The sequence below is a fragment of the Dermochelys coriacea genome, chromosome 8 (genome assembly GCF_009764565.3).
Source record: "Dermochelys coriacea isolate rDerCor1 chromosome 8, rDerCor1.pri.v4, whole genome shotgun sequence".
In the NCBI taxonomy this organism is placed as follows: Eukaryota; Metazoa; Chordata; order Testudines; family Dermochelyidae; genus Dermochelys; species Dermochelys coriacea.
The window spans coordinates 1,960,082-1,980,913 of NC_050075.1; the positions used below are offsets into that span (position 1 = coordinate 1,960,082).

The 20,832-nt window shown below is 46.8% G+C and overlaps 1 protein-coding gene across 1 annotated transcript; it reads left to right on the forward strand.

Annotated features, from left to right (window-relative positions):
* The first annotated feature begins 10,325 nt into the window (after positions 1-10,325).
* On the forward strand, positions 10,326-17,921 carry LOC119860387 (ovomucoid-like). Its single transcript, XM_038414027.2, has 7 exons — positions 10,326-10,607; positions 11,138-11,160; positions 13,888-14,012; positions 14,324-14,369; positions 15,580-15,707; positions 15,853-15,898; positions 17,717-17,921. Exons 1-7 carry the CDS (start codon positions 10,550-10,552, stop codon positions 17,723-17,725), a joined length of 435 nt encoding a protein of 144 aa, XP_038269955.1. The 5' UTR covers positions 10,326-10,549; the 3' UTR covers positions 17,726-17,921.
* The last annotated feature ends 2,911 nt before the right edge of the window (positions 17,922-20,832 follow it).

The following is a 20,832-nucleotide window of genomic DNA, read 5'->3' on the forward strand; positions in this document are numbered from 1 at the left end:
GAAGTCTTTAAACCACGATTTGAGGACTTCAATAGCTCAGACATAGGTGAGGTTTTTCATAGGAGTGGGTGGGTGAGATTCTGTGGCCTGCGCTGTGCAGGAGGTCGGACTAGATGATCAGAATGGTCCCTTCTGACCTTAGTATCTATGAATCTATGTCCCTAGCCTCTGTTTGCCAGAAGCTGGAAATGAGCGACAGGGGCTGGATCACTTGATGATCACCTGTTCTGTTCATTCCCTCTGGGGCACCTGGCACTGGCCACTGTTGGAAGACAGGATTCTAGGCTAGAGGGACCCTTGGTCTGACCCAGTAGGGCCATTCTTATGTTCTTAATTTCAGCACAGAGTTAAATGGGCTATTATTTTTGCACCCACAGTTTTGTGGGTTCAAATAACTGCAGGTGCAGTTCCACACCCATAATTAGTTGTGGGCACAATCATAGAGTCATAGGAGTGGAAGGGACCTTGAAAAGTCATCTAGTCCAGTCCCCTGCACTCCTGGCAGGACTAAGTATTATCTAGACCATCCCAGACAGGTGATTGTTTAACTTTCTCTTTAAAATTTCCAATGATGGAGATTCCACAACCTCTCTAGGCAATTTATTCCAGTGCTTAACCCCCCTGACAGGAACTGGGTATCTGGGTGCTGGAGACAGGAGCACTTCTTAAGCTGTTTTCAGTTTAATCTACAGCTTTGGGGGACAGGGTTCAAACCTGGGTCTGTGTTTGCAGCAGGCTAGTGTGTCTGGTTTAACAAGGCAGGGTTCTGGAGTCCCAAGCTGGCAGGGAAAATGGGCTCAGAGGTAGTCTCAGCATATCAGGTGGCAATCCCAAGGAGGTCTCTGTGACCCAACCCATCACAGCCTCATTTAACCCTCTGGAGAGTGAAGAATAATGGAAAACTCATTAGATTTTGAGTTGTGCTTTCAATCTAGTAACTTTCAACAGGATCTGGATATCTCAGACAGAATACCAGTCTGAGGGAATGGTCCTTCCTTCTTGCGCAACATCCCTTGCTCTGCCGTGGGAGAAAAGTAGAGAGTATGCTGTGTGCCCATAACTTACTCAGTTCTGTTTATAGAACACCCTAAATCTCCTGAGGCCCAGTCCTGCGCTTTTACTGCAAGATCCTCCTTCCTTATTAGTCAACTTTTCAAACCAGGGCCCAGAGAAATATTCATTCTATCCCTCCTCTCTGCCAGGCCATGAAGCCCCGCACTCCCTTTCTTCACGAGCCCCAGGGAGCAATTTGCACACCTCACCCATTGTCCTTAGCAGATAGAAGTTAGAGCTTGGAGTAGTTTTCAGATAAACTGGACACAAGAACAAATGGGTATAAACTGGCCACCAGGAAGTGTAGACTTGAAATCAGACGAAGGTTTTTAACCATCAGAGGAGTGAAGCTTTGGAATAGCCTTCCAAGGGAAGCAGTGGGGGCAAAAGATCTATCTGGTTTTAAGATTCTACTCGATAAGTTTATGGAGGAGATGGTATGATGGGATAATGGGATTTTGGTAAGTAATTGATCTTTAAATATTCAGGGTAAATTGGCCAAATCCCCTGAGATGGGATATTAGATGGATAGGATCTGAGTTATTATAGAAAATTCTTTCCTGGGATTCTGGCTGGTGAATCTTGCCCATATGCTCAGGGTTTAGCTGATCGCCATATTTGGGGTCGGGAAGGAATTTTCCTCCGGGGCAGATTGGAGAGGCCCTGGAGGTTTTTCGCCTTCCTCTGTAGCATGGGGCATGGTTGACTTGAGGGAGGCTTCTCTGCTCCTTGAAGTCTTTGAACCATGATTTAAGGACTTCAGTAGCTCAGACATGGGTGAGGTTTTTCGTAGGAGTGGGTGGGTGAGATTCTGTGGCCTGCGTTGTGCAGGAGGTCGGACTAGATGATCAGAATGGTCCCTCTGACATTAGTATCTATGAATCTATAAATATTTCCTTGTCCGTTACTGAGCAGGATGCATTCCTTAGTGCTTGGGGCAGCCCCACTTCCAGCCACCATTGCTTCCCGGCTCCAAAAACAACATCAGAGGGTGTTTTCACAATCACAGTGGCCGGTGTATATGTGTGTGCGTGAGCTCCATTGGCGTGCATTGTTACGGCACACGCAGCTCTAACAGACTGAACGCAGGGCTAACCAGCCACCTCCACTATCAAAATCACAGGTGTCTTTGTTCTCCTCACTCTGACCCTTCTCTGCTGCTTCTCAGGTGAGTCGCTTTCACTGTAGCTGGTAGAAAGTCCCGTGTGACACTCTGAACACTGGAAATTACGACTGATAAAGGGAAAGGCTTAGTGTCACCAGGGTATTCAATTATATTGTGCATTAGCAATCACTGGCAGCAGTGTGCAAGGCACAGTCCCGGAACCAAGTAGGTACCAATCTTAATGGGCCCTGCTCCCTTTATAAGGATTGGGAAGTTAGTAAAATTGGAGAAGTGGCTCAGTCTAATGGAAGCTGATTTCTTCCTAAAAGATATTACTGCTGACCCTGGACAGTGGACTCCCTGCACTGTAATGTCCCTTAGTTGTCCCCATTGACCTAGTGGAGGGGGGACTCTGGTACTCGTAGTTTGAAAGGAAATTCCAGCAGCATAAGCAGCTTTCCATGATTGGAGGGGACCGCGGGCTACCCCCATGGGAGGAAGTGGGGATGGTGCTGGCTCTGTAGCCTCCCAGGTGCGGTGGGTCTGGCTGTTGCGACAGTCACTCTGCATAGTATTCCTCCCCCCCTTCTGCCCCACAAGGAGTAAGCAGAGTAAAGGAATGCCATCCCAGTTAGCTTACACTGCTCAGCGGTCCTCTCCATGATCCAAACCTCCTGGGGGGGGGGGATGTTTCAGAGCGAGGAAGATGAGCAAGCCTGGGAGGAGGACACTTGAAGAAGCCATGCTGATAGGGGAGTTGAAGGGCCTGGGAAGCAGGACAGAGGAGCTGGGATTCTGCAAGTATCCAAAGATCAGCACAGACCTCAGGTGCCCCATGTCATTTCCACTAAGCAGGGCAAAGCATGGGGCAATTCCAATGAAAGTCTGTGAGTGGAAACTCCTGGGGCCGGATTCTGCTTTTTGGTCCCATGGTCTGTGCCATTACCCAGCTGTCAATGAGAGCAGAGTCCAGCTCTCTGGAGGTTTCTTCCATGGGAAGGGTGAGCAGCTCCTCAGATTTCAGACATGCCAACACTATTTTGAAACGTCTTGTTTGAAATGCATTTTGTTTGCTGAGCAATAAGACCCAGGAAAATCTGCTACGCTAAATCATCAAAAGTTCTCTTGCTATTCACTAATCTAGCTCCCTCCAGGGCCACTAGTACAGGAAAGTTCGGTCTGTCTGGGCTTTTTATGCCACACTCATCACAACAGTAGCTTGTCTGTCATTCCCTAATATTTCCCAGATTAGAAAACTCCATTCAGTTATTCTGCAAACCAGTTAGCACATGATATGTAATTATCTCAGTCATTCTGCGTCCTTTTATATTTCTGCTTCTGTTTTGGTTCCAGGTATTGCTAGCCAAAACAGGAAACAGGTTAGTCCAGTTCTTTCTGTTCATTTCTTGTCACTTTATTCTGATGCTTTATTATGGATAAATGGTTCCTAACCACACTATTCCCAAGATCTAGGTGTTGGAAAAATCAGTGAAATCAATAGCAAAAGGAAAATTGCCCAAAGTCCTTATGGTTAAGAGTTAGGCATATCAAAAACCAGAGCCACCTCAGTAATACAGCACAGAGAGAGTAAACCCCAGAGATTCAGACTGCGTCATGCTGATTATACTGGCTGAGGATCTGGCCCATGGTTTCCAGACAGTCAGACCAGTGAACTCCAGACATAGCTGCATGATGTGGCATAATGTGTGGTTAGATTGTGAGAGATACAGAGAGCAGCAGAGCAGCTAAACTGCGCTGAACAAACATTGTGCAACCGTGTGCTTGGGCAGCATTAAAAGAGCTTTGACCTGCTCTATGTTCTTAAAAAGAACAGGAGCACTTGGGGCACCTTAGAGACTAACAGGTTCTTAGTTAAATTTCCCCAAGACAAGTGTAGCTCTGCCGTCTAGTGTGTGTGTCCAGGGCACATTTCATTAGATGATTTTGTACACTGGTGTGGAGCACTTTTTAAATCACTTGCTGATTGTACATTGGGATCATATTGTCTAGATGCACCATCGGGAATATTGGCATTGGACTATTGCAGGCTGGTAACATACTGCTGTACAATCATCGCTATTATTTCAAACTTGCCTTTATTTCCAGACATCTCAAAAGTATATGTCCTCTCTGAGGGGGGCGAGTCTCTTGCAACTGTGAAATTTTAAAATGAGGAGGGTTGAATTTTCCAAGAGCAAATAAAGTGTCTGAAAAATGCTTATTTTAACCTTCTGAGAACTCAGATTAGCTGTACAGGTTTCTATGAAACTTTCAAAAATTAAACAATTCCTTTTTGCTGTGAGACTGGCCATGAAAATGTCTGTTGCCAAAGGTATTTTATTTAGAAATGTATACACCTCTGAAAATAGGGGGTTGGAATGAAAATGGTACCAAAAATGCAGACATCCTAGTATTCAGAAGTGGCTGGGATGGCTCTCCCTGTATTTACCTCACATTTCTACTTAACCCGACGGAAATGGCCACGTCATGATGTTGAGCTCTGGGCGCTTCAGGATGCAGTTCTAATACTCAGTAGCTCTCAGTATGGGAGATCTCTGTCCTGACGACTGCTGTGTCCCAGATTACTTGGTGCTACTTGCAGTGTGCTGGAACATTTTTAGTAGTGGGGGGCTTGAAAGCCAGCCCCCTTTCCCAGGTCCGACCCCCGCAGAGGCTGTGGCCACAGTTGGGGGTGGGCATGGGGCCAGGAGTGGAGCCCTGGGCAGGGACCGTCAGCCAGGACCCCACGTGCCATGGGAGCAGAGGCCTGGGAGAGGGGGGTGGGGCCAGACTCGGGGCACTGGGCACAGGGCCAGCGGCCACGGCCCCAGGAGCAGAGCTCCAGGCATGGGACCTGGAGTGGGGCCCTGGGCGTGGCCCTCAGGCACAGGGCCAATGGCCGGGGCGTGGGGCCGGCGGCTGGGACCTGAGCCCCAGGTGCGGGATTGGGGAGCGGAGTGCAGGGCACGTGGAGGGAATAGAGCTAGGATGAAAAATGTTGAAATTTTTCAATGCAATGACCCAACTGTGCAAGTCCTGGGCTTCTCCTCCCCATGGCGCATATGAGCAACGCTAAACCATATTGACACCCGACATGGAAGATATCCATACTCACTCCATAGATGGAAAGTGAGGGAACCGCTGAACTGCGCCCGTGACGTAGTGCTAATTGCTGGACACATCACGGACGACGACCAACAGCCATTTACATGCTCTGGACTGGACAAGAGACCTTAAGAGGCAACTGCAGCCACACCATTGCTTTCCCTGTTCCACTATCGCCTTACAAAAGAGGAATGCTAAAAAAGGACGTATTTTTCAAAAGCGCTTCCCATTTTCCACCAGCTCTAAGAGCAAGCCACATAACTGCACAACAGCCACTTCTCGCTGTGTGAGAATTCACACAACACTGACACAGCTCCCAGCACACACTGGACTCAGCGTAACACCTGGGATGGCTTCTCTCAGCACTGGCTCTCTCCTTCAGGCGACCTGAACTGATGGTCAGGAATCTGGAGGGGATGTCTTGAAGACATGACACTGACCACAGCAAGGAATGGTAGTAAGGGAGTCTCCCATGCCTGACTATTGCTGCAATGTCCTTTCCCATCAGCCCAAGAGAACGGGAGAAGATGCCTGCTGACCACCTCCCCATTTGCACTGCAGCAAAGGATTGCAGATGTAGGCCCCAAGTGACTTCTCCTTGATCATAGAGAGAAGAGTCCAGATGAGGAACGTAGGGGCAGGACAATTACTCCATACAATAAAGGCTACACTCATTTTATTTGATTGCTTCTGCAGCTTGATTGCACCCAGTACAACCAAGAACCGTTTGTGTACGATGGCAAGTTACTATGCCCAGAAGTGGTTATCTTTGTCTGCGGCACAGATGGTGTCACTTACTGGCATGAATGCGAGATCTGTAGGCTAATCTCGTAAGTACCTACACCTCCCTCCTCACAGCTGAGCTGTGAATATCCTTTGCTGGAAGCATTTTCCTCCAAGAAGGAGAATAATGGGCTAGTTTTGCTTAGAATCCCAGCGTCTCACTGTCCTGTGCGCTCCTCCCACATCACTCAACACCCTTCCAGGGCCCCTCACAACACTTCAATGCACAGGGGAGCACTCTCCAAAAAGAGCCAGACTGCACACCCCAGCACATCCCGTTCAGACAGACGAGGCAGCTTTAATGTGGGGGAATGACCACTACTTGCCCAATTCTAATAGCTCAGTGATGCTGGTACCAGTGGGTAGCTGGCAGCTAATTTCCCCTACCAGATAAATACCTTCCCTATTAAATCCACAGGGATTTTTGATTAAATGTGTTGGTAGTTTTTGTACAATATATTGAAGTGAACTGATCTCCTATAGTAATCAGTGGTTTTCACTAACTTCTCTCTCTCTCCCTCTCTCTCTCTCTAGAAAAGGAGTTGATGTTAACAAAGAACATGAGGGAAAGTGTGGGGTAAATCCAGTTTTTATTAATTAGACTCCTAGATTTTAAGGCCAGAAGGGACCATCATGATCAACTAGTCTGACCTCCTGCACATGACAGGCCACCGAACCTGGCTCATCCACTCCTGCAATAGACCCCTAACCTCTGTCTGAGTTACTGATGGCCTCAGATCATGATTTAAAGACTTCAAGTTACTGATAATCTGCCACTTACACCAGTTTAAACCTGCAAGTGACCCGTGCTCCATGTTGCAGAGGATGGTGAATCCCTACCCCCCACCCCCTGGGTCTCTGCCAATCTGACCTCAGGGAAAATTCCTTCCTGACCCCCAATATGGCGATCAGTTAGACCCTAAGCACGTGGGCAAGACCCACCAGCCAGACCCCTTTATTTATTTCCATTTTGGCATAGAAAAGACAGAAGGATGTTCCAATCCTAGGCTCCCTTGCCATAATAATTCATCATGCACAGTCCAACATGAACTCAAATACTAGCAGCAAAGTGGCAACCATTCTCCCCATAAAAGAAGCCAACCTTCAAACCAACAATATCCCCATCTCAGTCCCTACAAAACCCTAATCCCCTAAATAAAAATCAAAAGTGTTCTGATGATGGCCATATCTTATGCTCAGTGCTCAGGGGTGAGTACGGGCTATCTAACGGCTATATACGTTTTTTCTCTCTCAGATGTCCAGGTTGGTGCCTTTCTCTCCTACTGAGGTTGTAGACCCAGAAACATAGACGGGAATGGTTCTTTCAGCTCTGTGTCCATGGAAACATTGATATCACTCATTCTGGAAGAGGAGAAATCTGTACCTCAATTGCCTCAAGATGTGAGAGAGATGATACCTGACTGACCTGCTGACATACACAGCATATTCGCCTCCCTGCACATTTCTTCAGTTTTGAGGTCTTTCCAGCTGGTTCCAAAATTAGAGAAAATCCTTCCCAAGAAATCCCAGGGTCATCTCCTCACCCTCATCCAAACTGCATCCCGAAGTGAACCTTTGTCACTGTAAAACTCTTCACTTTTGGTCCCAAAGAGTGAGGGCTGGAGACCATTGTAACAGTCATTGCAAGTATTTTCATTTTTACCTCCTCTAATTATCTGGGAATCATTTTCTCTGGTGTGTGATTGAAAGGTTTGGGATCCGCTGATGAAAAGCCCTATAGGAGAATTAGGTATTATGATCATTACACATTGATTTTAAGGCAGAAGGGGGCGGGGGCGGGGGGGCACTGTCCATGTCTGCTATGACCTTCTACATAGCACAGGCCATAGGAAGTCACCCAGGAAATCCTGTAGTGGAGGGAATTTCTCATGCCTGGATTTAGTCCCCAAACAGGGGTCAGCTCACCTTGTTGGGATGTTGTAGCAGGACCCTTTGCTACGCTACACCCTGCAGGCTCCTCCCACTGGCATGGGCTGCCTGGCTCTCTCATAGACTTGTGCAATGCCCGTCCCTCAACTGCTGAGTGGTTTAGACACTCAGACAAGCGCGCTTGGCTTGACTGTCTGTGAGATGCAATGGCAATACAATACAATTCCCACCCTGAAACACTGGAGTCTTACTGGGCTGGGGTCAGCCTCGCATGAAGTATCTTAGCCTCAAAAACAAACATCAGAAAACTTCCTTTATCATTATTTTTTGCCTTCTTGTTTCATGAATGTGCGTCCTTTCCAGCGAGCTCAGGAGGGATTATGCCAGAGAGTGATATTTCCAACAAAACTACAGATAAAGGGACCAAACCCAGAAGAGGTTCCTTGTTTCTGACTCAGGCAAAACTCTTGTTGGAGCCAGGGAGTCAAAGCCTGCAGTCTTTACCCGGTAGCTAAAATCATCCTGCCCTTTCAGGGTATGTCTGCACTGCAGACTGAGGTGTTGACATAGCCCTGCTAGCACGGCTAAAAGTAGCAGGATAGAATGCGCCACGGTCTTTAGCATGGGCTACATAAGCCCACCTGGGACCCAAGGTACGTACCCACATTGCTAGTCCGTGTTGAAGCTTGTCCTGCCACATCTACGCTGTCAGTATTAGCAATGGGTCAAACTCATGTGGCTATGCCTACCCACGCTGCAGTCACCCCTCAGATTGCTGTGGGACACACCCTCAGCGACCAGCGACGATAAGCTGCTCACCTAGGCCTAGAGTCAGCAGCATCTCCCAGGATAAGAAGATGTTTCTGATTTTCTATTTAAAAACACAGGTTCCCTTTAATTCACTCCCTGCCCATATGCAGATGGGATGTGGTCTCTAAAGATGAAACAGGCTGTACTGTCTCTCCTTTGCTTACATTACTTCCTTAGTACAAAGGATCTCTTTTATGCAGTGCCTATATTTGCTTTTCAGTCTTCATGGCAGTAGACGTGGCATTTAATTATGGCTCATTCTATTGCAAGGGCCCTACCCTCATCTAGAATGCTTTAATGAAGCCTATACTTGTCTCAGAGACTTTAAGGCTGCACATTGCAGGTCGCAGAACCTTACCCATCCAGTCCTGCAATGGGTCCACAACCTCTGGCTGACTTACTGACATCCTCAAATCATAATTTAAGGACCTGATGTTACAGAAAATCTAGCTCAAACCAGCAAGTGACTTGTGCCCCACAGTGAAGAGGAAGGCAAAACCTCCCAGGGTCTCTGCCAATCTGACGTGGGGAAGAATGCCTTCCCAACCCCAAATATGGCGATCAGTTAAACCCTGAGCATGTGGGGGAGACTCATTAGCTAGACCCCTGGGAAAGAATTCTCTGTAGTGGCTCAGAGCCCTCCCCATCTATTGTCCCATCTCCAGCTGTTGGAGATACAGCAGAACCCCAATTATCCTATCTATTTGGACCGGGGCTAGATAGGATCATCAAAAAAATGGATAATCCAGAGAATGGGAAAGTGCAAGGCTGAAGCGCCATCTAGTGGCCAAAGGAGAGATTGGCCGCTTCTGGACCCTGAGTCCTGGTTGTTTGGTTAATACAGAGAGACGGATAATGGAGGGTTGGATAATTTGGGTTCTACTGTACTTGCTAATAGCAGTTGTGGATGGGTCATATGCCATTGTAGGCAACCTCCATATACCATCCCCTCCATAAACTTCTCAAATTCAGTCTTGAAACAAGTTTGAGAGTTTTGTCCCCACTGCTCTCCTTGGGAGGCTGTTCCAGAACTTCACTCCTCTGATGATTAGAAACTTGCATATTCTTTGGCACAGAATTCACCCCACCAAACATATGTTAACTTTTACCCATTGTTTCCAAACCCAGACTTTCAGCTGAGGTCCTAGCTGACCATCTGTCTGTGAGAAACCTAGCACGGCAAGAAAACCCTGGAGAGGATGGGGAAGGACAGTATGGAAAGTCCTCAAACCTCCTTAAGTCTCCGTAGAATGCGTGGGTAATCTGTAGAGGCCCAGCTTCAGGCCCCTTTAAAGTCTCATGTAAACCTTGTATTCGTCACCCCAAATAACTGATTCAAAAGCTGTTGCACGCTAGAATATCTTACAACATATGTAATGCAGTATGCAATCTGAATAGCATTCAATGTAACAACTTAACAGCATGGTCCATCCACATTACCAGATTCCTCCCTGCAATTTCATAGCTTCCACTGCATACACAATATGCTCATTGTCCAGGAAAAACAAAGGGCCCCTGTACAGCAAGCCCCTTTGTTAACAAGCTGGGTGCAGCCTGTGTGTTTATTGCATTCTCCTAGGCAACTCGCTGATAAGAAAACGTTCTTTACAGCTCAGTACAAGCCTCAATAAAAACCTGCTGGCTTCCAGAGCCAACAGTGATGTTAGGGTGGTGATTTCACAGTCAAGGTTGGGGAGACACACACACTATATCTCTGTGAGCTCTGGCAGTGGAATCTGAGAAACATCATCTACTCAGCAGAGCAGCTACAGACTTGACTCTCACTCACCCATCACCTCCACCATGAAGATAAGAGGTGTCTTTGGGCTGCTCGGTCTGGCGCTTTTCAGCTATTTTTCCGGTGAGTTGATTTTGTTGTAGGCTGTGTAATGCCCTTTGGCAGATATCTCTAGCCCTCTTGAAGCCAAGAAGTCAGTGATGTATCCACATCCTTAAAGAGGTGACACTGAGCTAGGGTTTGTGCCAAGAACAGTTCCAAGCCAGTGGGTTGGTATGGGATTTCTCTTTGGATTAAATTCATTCCCGTGCAGAGAGCTCCTACAAGGCCTCTGTACCACCTTGAACCTATAGGACGTTACCAGGACTTGTGGGTCGCAGAGGCGAAGTTCACATTGCATTTCATCATTAAGGAGCAACCAAAAACTTTGTTTTTATTAAACAATCAAAAAATTCTAGCCGTAGAACATTATCTGATGTTTACTCAGAGGAGATAAAATATTTGCTGTGGCCATCAATACAAGAAGGAACAGTTGGTTTCCTGGGTTAAGAGAATGTATTTGGTTATTCTTTAGGATTAATGTTTCCTAATGGATGTTTATCAAAGATGCTTCTTTGTTTTTATCATTTTTTCGTCTCTGTTTTTTGTTCCAGGTGTTGCCACGGGGGCAAGTCAGGTGAGTTTCAGATCTTCTTTGTCATTTTCCCCTGATCCCTAGGTCAATCACAGATAGGCACATATGGAAAAACTCTAAAGAGCAATGAAAGAATAGAGGTACCTCAAAAAGTGAAATGACTCCCTTGCCATAGAATTGAGACAATGAATCCCTGGGATTTGGATCCATTGTTTCCACATCGTGCAACTGATAAAAATAAACAATAACTACTAATACAGGGTGAAATTTACCACAGCATAGAAGGCCAATGCAAGGCCAGTGTACCACTTAAAGCCCACTTAAGCCCTAGTGCAGAGGGGTCAATTTAATGCATAAAGCATTTGTCAAGGCCCCTTGTCAATTTAATATACTCCATATGCTTTTTATTTCAAACACAATTGCATCATAGTGTCACATGTGATCAAGTATCCCTTACATTTTGTTTTAAAAGCTACACAAAATTTCAGCCATCTGAATATAATTAAAGGACTTCAGTGAATAGTTCATAAAATTGACTGATTCCAAGAAAATCACCTCATTTTCTAGTCTCTCATTTTCCACCAGCAGACTACATTTTACTTGAATGTTTTGGCTATGTGAGAATATTTGCTGCATAAGGATGGTGGGCACCATTATAAAAACCTACACAGATGTATAGGTGGTGTGACAAAGTTCCTCCTCTATCTGCGCTTATTGGCAGATTTGCTCGCCTCAGAGATTCATGGCAGCCCTCAGTTTCGCCACTTTTGTGGCTCAAATCTGCTGTTTTCAGATAACCTCATCACCGGCCAGCATGGAGAAAAAGAAGGAAAACAATCCCCGCAGTCTCTGCTGATCCACCATGTGGGTCGGGGAACAGCCCAGAGCTCTTCCCCTCTGGTGGAACCCACAGTCCAGGTCAACTCCTCCTTTGTCTGACCAGGAGTTGGGAGGTTTGGGGGGAACCCGGATCCGCCCTCTACTCCGGGTTCCAGCCCAGGGCCCTGTGAAATCAGCTGTCTAGAGAGCCTCCTGGAACAGCTGTGAGACAGCTACAACTCCCTGGGCTACTTCACCATGGCCTCCTCCCAGAACCTTCTTTATCCTCACCATAGGACCTTCCTCCTGGTGTCTGATAACGCTTGTACTCCTCAGTGCTCCAACAGTCCGCGTTCTCACTCTCAGCTCCTAGTGCCTCTGGCTCCCAGCTCCTCACAGGCACACCACAAACTGAAGTGATGTCCTTTGGGTCCTAAATGATTCTAGCAGTTTCTTCTTAATTGGCTCCAGGTGTCCTAATTAGCCTGCCTGCCTTAATTGGTTCCAGCAAGTTCCTGCTTGTTCTGGAACTGCCCCTGTTACCTTACCCAGGGAAAAGGGATCTACTTAATCTGGGACTAATATATTGGCCTTCTAACACTCTCCTGTAGCCCTCTGGCCTGACCCTGTCACATAGGTAATTTTCAAAAGAGCCTAAGGAGGTTTTCTCCCAAATCCCACAGAGGCATAGGCAGTTCCATGGTCACCCCCAGCTTTAATTTGGGGCTCTGGTAGGTTTTAGTCCTTCAAAATCCATGACTGGGTTTTCCCCATAGTTATGCATTCATCCGTTTGAGATCCAAAACCATCACCCAGACTGGGCAGGTAATTCTGTAACAGGTAATCAGCAGACAATGACCCTCTCCTCGGGGCATCATTTCAGAAGGCTGCATTTTTGCGTAACCAGAGTTGGGGAATTTGCATTAATGTCTCCCTGGGGATTCCCCAGGAAATCCACTTCATGCTTATTGTCCCAAAAGTCCATCCTTGTCCGGTTCATTTTCCATACAGTCTTTTGAACTCCCAGGACTTACATCTGTCACATCCCCCACAGAGATGTTACATACAATCCTGGCCCACAACGATACAGAAACTCAAAACAATAATGTCTTTGAAGGATATGGCAGGAAATTGAGGTTTGAAATCCTAGCCTATCATTTGAGGCTCAAACTTTATTGTCTCTCAGAAGGCGACCAGTGTCAGTGTAAAGACAACACAGAGAACATGCTACAGGCTGAATTTTGAGCTTGGCAACATTTTTCAACTGAAATGTTTTTTGCTAAAAAAATGCAGATTCAGGACACCACCGTCCAATGATCTTGAGTCCGTTTTGTTGAATTTTTCATTTTAAAAAATCAGAAAAAAATCAGAACATTTCATTTCAACACTTTTTGAGCAAGATATTTTCAGCTTGAAATGGCTTTTCGCTTCAAATTTCCCTCTAATTGTATTTTGAAAAAATCAAAAATGTTTTAAAATGCTTAAAATCAAAACAAAAGGTTTAGTTCCCTTTTCCATTTTCCAAAAATGTCGAAGATTTGGGAGTTTCGTCCAAATGGAAATTATACACAGGTTCAAGAGCTCTGTGAAGCTTCCTCTGCAACCCACCCCCCCTTTCACGTATATATAACTTTTTGAAATTACCAACAAACCAAGAAAAAAAAATCATTATTCACCCAGCTCTGGTGAGCTCTCCTTCCCCTCCAGAGCAGGAGATCTAGAGGAACCTAGGATGATTACCACCCTTCCCCTCCCATTCAGGATGGGGGGAAACATTCTAGTATGTCCTATAAAGTCTCTGTTAAAGGAACTACAAGGGGATGGCACATGCAAAAAGTGGGGTTCAGGTGGGGGAGGACCACAAGGCAAAGTGGATACACAGAGAAGCACAGAGCTATCAGGTGTAATGTTGTAGTAAAGGTCATACCCAAATGACACTCTCTTTTGCAGCCTCTTTGCAGTCTCTATGCAGTGCTTCCCAATAGAGAAGTTCCTTGTCCCAGGATGGCTGACCCAGTCTGTGGCAGTGATGGTGTCACCTACCCCAATGAGTGTTTGTTCTGCAGAGAAATCCTGTAAGTTCTTAAGTAACTTCTTCTGATTAACCAAAGCAGCAAAGCTGCACAGAAAAGCCCGTAGTATAAGCACCACTGGGCTGGGGATGGACAAGATGGCTTGATGTGATTCTGTGACTCATTTTTGTGAGTCTGTTATTCACTGATCAGAGACCAATGCAACCAGAGATCACTTGGGAGCTATCTGATTTAAAGAAGTTTAGTTAATTGTATCAACATCGTAGAACTGAAGAGATGTAATGAGTGAGATTCCTGCAAAGTGCTCACAAACTAACCTCTCTCCACATACTTTTCTCTCTTTCTCTCTCAAGACGTGGCAACAACATTGTCAAAAAGCATGATGGAAGATGTGTTCAGGTACAGCCAACTATCTGCTCTGTTCATTGTTATAATCTACTTCCTGATACATTAGCAATGGCATGTCCTCACAATAGAAACAGTATGAATGTGTAACCCACACACCTCCTGGGTGTGGTGCTCTGTCCTCTCTAGTGCCACCAAGACCACTTAGAGATTAATGAGTCTGCTACTGCCTTAGCTAAGGGCCACGTGGCTTTTAGCTCATGCAGTAGAGGCTCATGCATTTAGCTCCAAAGGTCCCAAGTTAAATTAATAGGCAGCAGGTTTAAAACAAACAAAAGGAAGTATTTCTTCACACAGTCCAGTCAACCTATGGAACTCCTTGCCAGAGGATGTTGTGAAGGCCAAGACCATAACCGGGTTCAAAAAAGAACTAGATAAATTCAGGGAGGATAGGTCCATTAATGGCTATTAGCCAGCATGGGCAGAAATGGTGTCCCTAGCCTCTGTTTGCCAGAAGCCGGGAATGGGGGACAGGGGATGGATCACTTGATGATTCCCTGTTCTGTTCATTCCCTCTGGGGCATCTGGCACTGGCCACTGTCAGTAGACAGGATACTGGGCTAGATGGACAATGACCCATAGGGCCATTCTTATGTTTTTATGTTCAGTTCGATCCTGACTGCCAATGACTGGGGGGGTCTGTCGATGTTACAAATGCACTAGCAACTGAGCTGGGAGCAACAAAAATTTCCATTTTGCAGGAAATTCTGCAGTTTTGAAATTTGTTTTTGATCCAAACTGGAATGAAAACAAAGAATTTAGAAATTTCCCATAAAATAAAATTTTCCAAAATACCCACAACATTGTTTCAGGTCAGTTAAAACATTTTGTTTAAATTTTGAGGTTTGATTTTCTATTTTATTCTAATATATAACAGAATATAAACATTGAAACAAAATGTCATTCGGAACAAAAAATCCCAACGTGGAATTTCAGTAATTTTTGCCTTGAATGGTACATTATGTTCCCTCCAGAATTGTACACCTTATTACTTGGGATTGTATCTTGCACGTGATATTAGCACCACTGACCTCAGCTTTGCCTTTCATGCAGCCTTTTCTGCTTCCTACAATTGGCCTTGTTCTCCTCTTCTTTTACCTCCTCCCAGCAGACAGGGGAGAGAGACAGCAAGTCAGTTACAATCCGATCCCTAGAAGGAGAGGGAGGGTTATAGATTGAAAATGTTGCCTTGTGACTGTTGCAGGTTGACTGCACTGGCTACGTGAAAACACCCACAGGTCAGGAAGCTACGTGCACCCTGGAGTACAGCCCGATCTGTGGCACTGACGGCGTTACCTATGGCAACAAGTGTGCTTTTTGCTCTACTGTCGCGTAAGTTCCACAAGAGCTGCTGGACCGTTACAGAGATGTACGGACATTTTGATGATCATGTTGGTTCCCAGAGTGCGATACGGTGATCTAATTCCTGACAGGCTGCCCTGTGATCATCCAGCCTAACCTTGCTTTCTTCCCAAAGGAATGGAGCAGACGTTGACCAGAACAATGATGGAGAATGTTCCCAGGTAAAGCCTAGACATCAGCCTTATTAACTGTTTATATTTATATATGGCATACATTAAATTCAATGCATCAGCATGGCCAACCTGAAGGAAAATATCTGTGTTGTGCTGATATTGTTTTCAAGGCACTTGAGCGACAAGACTGGGAATATGATAGGAGACGTGTTAAGAGTAGCCCAGAGCTGTCGAATGTAATGGGGTAACGTTAACACAGCACTCTAGCACACACCTCGGTGTGCAGAAAAACTCCAAACCCACAACTCTGCTGGTATCAGCTGCCCCTCTAACTGGGAAAATGGGCTTTGCCGTGGATGTTGTCTCACCCCGCTCCTGAACAAAGAACGCTGGCGAGTCAATTATTATCAGAGGCATTGATTAGCAATGAGCAATAATTCCTCTGTCTTCGCCAGTCTGATTTGCAAGGTCTCTTCCTCCCCCTCTCAAGACACTCTTCTGCTGCATACCAACCCCAACCAGGAACTGGCCCATGGACAATGGCCAGGCTTAGGGGCAGCTGGGGAAAGTAGCTATTTATGTAATGTATGCCTTTGTTTCTCTTCTCCACCTTCTGCACGTTGCATGACATCAGAGTTCAAGCTCTTCAAGGCAGAGCCAGTGCCTGTTTATATAGTGCCTAGCATAACAGAGCCCTGATCCTGAGACGGGTCTTTGGGCACTAGGATACTATAAATATTAAATATTTACACAGTACATGAAAAGATGGAAGTTGCCTTACCAAGTGGGGGGTCAGTTCTAGGCAACTCCCATCTTTTCATGTACTGTGTAAATATATCTACCTACTGTATTTTCCACTCAATGCATCTGATGAAGTGGGTTTAGCCCACGAAAGCTTATGCCCAAATACATTTGTTAGTCTCTAAGGTGCCACAAGGACTCCTCGTTGTTTTTGCTGATACAGATTAACACAGCTACCACTCTGAGAACTTTAATAAACACCCTGACAGGCCAGTCAGTGTTACATGACATAAGAACAGCCATATGGGTCAGACCAAAGATCCATCTAGCCCAGTATCCTGTCTTCCAACAGTGGCCAATGCCAGGTGCCCCAAAGGGAATGAACAGAACAGGTGATCATCAAGTGATCCATCCCCTGTCACCTGTTCCCATCTTCTGGCAAACAGAGGATAGGGACACCATCCCTACCCATCCTAGATAACAGCCATTGATGGATCTATCCTCCGTGAATTTATCTAGTTCTTTTTTATACCATGTTATAGTCTTGGCCTTCACAACATCCTCTGGCGAGGCGTTCCACAGGTTGATTGTGCGTTGTGTGAAAAAATACTTCCTGTTGTTTGTTTGGGCATGACAGCATGCTGATGTTTGTCCTGCAGCCACCCAACTCTGCTGGCATCCCAGAGCACCCCTATTGCCCCTCACAAATCTAGCGCCCTCTTGAAACCTGGTTCTCTTTCTTCAGGACCACCTACTTTCTACATAATCCCCTAGCCGAGACAAACACTGCAGCTGCTTAGCCCAGAGGAGTCTCATTTCTCTTCTGCTTCCCTTAGAATTCAGTTCATATCCCCAGTTACTGGCCCACGGTCCCCCTGGGTCCCTCACCTGTAGAGGTTTAAGCTGGGTTTGTAGCAGAAGCATTCAAAAGTTATCGGTCCCTTTCCAAACCCCTCTCACTGGCTGGCACAAAATGACTGTCACAAGCAGCAAGGAAAAGGGACCAAGCATCAAAGAAGTGCTCTCTATTTTAGCTGGTTAGCAGAGTAAGGGGGGAGGCTATTTCTCCAGGGCTACTTGTTGCTAATCAATCTCTCTCTCTCTCTCTCTCTCTCATCTCTCCAGAATAAGTAACAGAAAACTTCACCTCAGGCAGTATGGGGAATGCTGAATCCCCATGGTGCTGAGCTGATAGTGGCCCTTTTGCTTGCACTTTCCGCCAGCAAAGCTCTGCAACGAAATACCTTCTCCCTTCATCCCAGGTTCTGGCAGCTCACCGGGGCTTCTTGGTCTCTCTGTTGGCTTGATCAATAAAGTAAACTCAGCAGCATTCTTTGCCTCAGTTTGTTCTTTGGGCAAGGCGTTACGGCCTCCAGGGTCCTGGCCCTTAGGTACCGTCCGACTGTAATAAACATGATTAGTAATGCGAACACGTGGGAGAAAGGGAAATGAGTTGCAAGGGAGCACATCAGTAACTCATCCAGAGGTTAGGGGCTATGACAGGAGTGGGTAGGTGAGGTGCTGTGGTCTGCAATGTGCGACCACGATGGTCCCTTCGGGCCTCAGAATCGGAGTCTGTCTATGAGAACACAAAGTGAACACCAGTAACATGCACTCGGTGGCCCCCTTACTGGCGCTTAGTATTCAATGTTGCAACATTATAGCAACTCGCTTTCTGCTTTGATATAAACCAGGGGTTCTCAAACGGGGGGTCGTGAGGTTATTAGGTGGGGGGTCTCGAGCTGTCAGCCTCCACCCCCAAGCCCCACTTCACTGCCAGCATTTATACTAATGTTAAATATTTAAAAACTGTTTTTAATTTATGGGGGCGGGGGGAGGGAGTCACACTCAGAGACTTGTTGTGTGAAAGGGGTCACCAGTATAAAAGTTTGAGAACCACTGATATAAACCATAGGCGCCGACTCCGTGGGTGCTCTGGGGCTGGAGCACTCACAGGGGGAAAAATGATGGGTGCTGAGCACCCACCCGCAGCCCCACTATCAGCTACTCCCCCCAGCACCTGCCACCCACCGCAATCAGCTGTTTCACAGTGCGCGGGAGGCTCTTAGGTGCGGGGAGCAAGGACGCAGCACGCTCGGGGAAGGGGGTGGAACGGGGCGGGAAGAGGTGGGGTGGGGTTGGGGCCTTGGGGGAGGCAGTGGAGTGGGGCCAGGCCTGGGGCAGAGCCAGGGGTCAGCACCTCTAGCACATTGTAAAGTCAGCACCTGTGATATAAACTGTTACTAAAACTGTAGTTTCCCCCCTGCCTCTGGCTTGTGGGGGATTAACTCTAGCCCAGAGACCTTGGGCCGGGCTCTTTGCTTAACTAGAGCCTGTGTCTTACAATGGCACTCAGGGGTGAGCCTGTGAGTTGTGTGTGCCTCGCACTATTTTGCCCACCTGGGAGTGTGAAGACAATGAAAACATCCGCCGGTGAGTGTGTGTGACAGAGGCGGTGGTGTGAATTTTGACCCACATGAGTGTGAGTGACATGTAGCAACCTGCCATCTCAATGAGCCCGAGTCAGCTAAACCCGCATGCAGACAAATGAACCCCCCCGCCCCCCGAGTGAAGGTGACAACTTCCTGTGTGACCTGACACCTGCTCACCTCTCTGTCCTTTCTCCGCCTTCCACTCTCTTACCGCGCAGCTGATGCATGCAACGTAGAATCCATCTCATCTGGTTTATAATCTGGGACTTCCAAACGCCCCTCCTGGCCTTTCTTTCTCCGCTGCTTGGCATAGCAACAGTCCAGCCACCTCCCTTCATGGGATAGGCTGCTGTCTCCCTCCTTCTAGCATTAAAATGAAGCAATTTTCAGTGGAAGATCTAGTAACTCAACATTCTCCATATTTTGTTTATCAATAATTCAATGCAATATAAAATGTGGTTTCTGGAGCGTCTGTACTCTTCCTTCGCCCCAGGCTATGGGAACAGGTAGTTCTGTCATGTCAGAACGGACGGAAGGAGCCATGCCAGGGGGGGAAATGAGGAGTCTGTGTCTGCCAGCATCCCGCAGGCTCTTCGGGAAAGCACTATACCATGCTCTGCCACATGTGCTTGGCAGCACCACACCAAGTCTACAAGGGAGAGGTGGGCTGTCGGTTATGCCATGGCTCCTGGTTGGCTAATCGGGGTATAGCTTCCTTGGGGAACAGCAGAGACATGAGCATTGCAGGGAACTCTCTCCAACGGTGAATCATTTTGAATCTGTGACTCTGAATCACAAACCTGAGGCAGGAGTTGCCAGGGCTGCCCTCCCCATCTGCCACTCCGAGGGTGCCTCTGCTGTGCCACAGGTTCTGAGGGAGGCAGGCCATCCGGTTCAGTGCTTGCCCATGGCCCTGTTTGGCCTGCGAGAGGCTCAGAGAAGATCCCTCGCAGGTCAGATGCTCCCAAACAAATTAGGGAGCTAGGAATTTCCACACCGGATCAGAGCAGCCAGTGGCCAGTTCCAGATGCTGCTGGGAAAGGTGAAAAAAACCATTATTCAGCTGCCAAGACTTGTTTGGTCCTCTGGTCTAGTCCTCCACTCAGCCCATGCAGTATTGTTTCCTAGGGCACATTTCTTAATGTTTTGCTCAATCCAGTCATGCTCCATCACATGATAAACTCTGATCCGGGCAGCTTGTAAGTAACTGAGGTGCTCATATGCCATGGGGCTGGGTGACCTAGAAGGACAGAACACATCCTGTAGTTTTCCTCAAGAACGTGAGTGTCTTAATGCAAATATTCCCTTTGTTTACCTCCTCCTGTCCTCATTTAATGTCTTGTTTCATAGACATTATCATACCACACAACACACTCAACAAACATCACGTGTGATTGACACCATGGTAATTTACCAGTTCTAGCCAGTTCCACTTTGATGACATTTTTATAGGCTTTGGCAAAGTTTCAAAGAGCCACTGTCCAGCATCTCTGCAAATGTTTAAGAGGCATCTGCACTGGCATAGGAGTAATAATTACACTTCAAAAGACTGAACCAAACCCAGGGTTTTTTTAGCTGCACCGAAACCAGACACATTGCAAACCTGTCTTGGATTTTTTCAGGGATGTTTGTGTTGTGGGGCACTCTTCACTTCAGCCCCTGCCTCCAAGTCCCATTGCGGGGCATCATGGACTGACCTATCTTTGAGCAGCTCTTTGGTTTATTGTATGAGGACCTGGCTGGTGCTAAGGAAACAAAAAAACCTCCTGTCCTCGCACAGATAATCATACTAACGACTTAGTGCTGATA

Coding starts and splice junctions, on each gene's coding strand:
- LOC119860387 (XM_038414027.2), top strand. CDS start 10,550: ATGAAGATAAGAGGTGTCTTTGGGCTGCTCGGTCTGGCGCTTTTCAGC. Junction 14,013..14,323: donor TTGTTCTGCAGAGAAATCCT/GTAAGTTCTTAA, acceptor TTCTCTCTCAAG/ACGTGGCAACAACATTGTCA. Junction 14,370..15,579: donor ATGATGGAAGATGTGTTCAG/GTACAGCCAACT, acceptor TGACTGTTGCAG/GTTGACTGCACTGGCTACGT.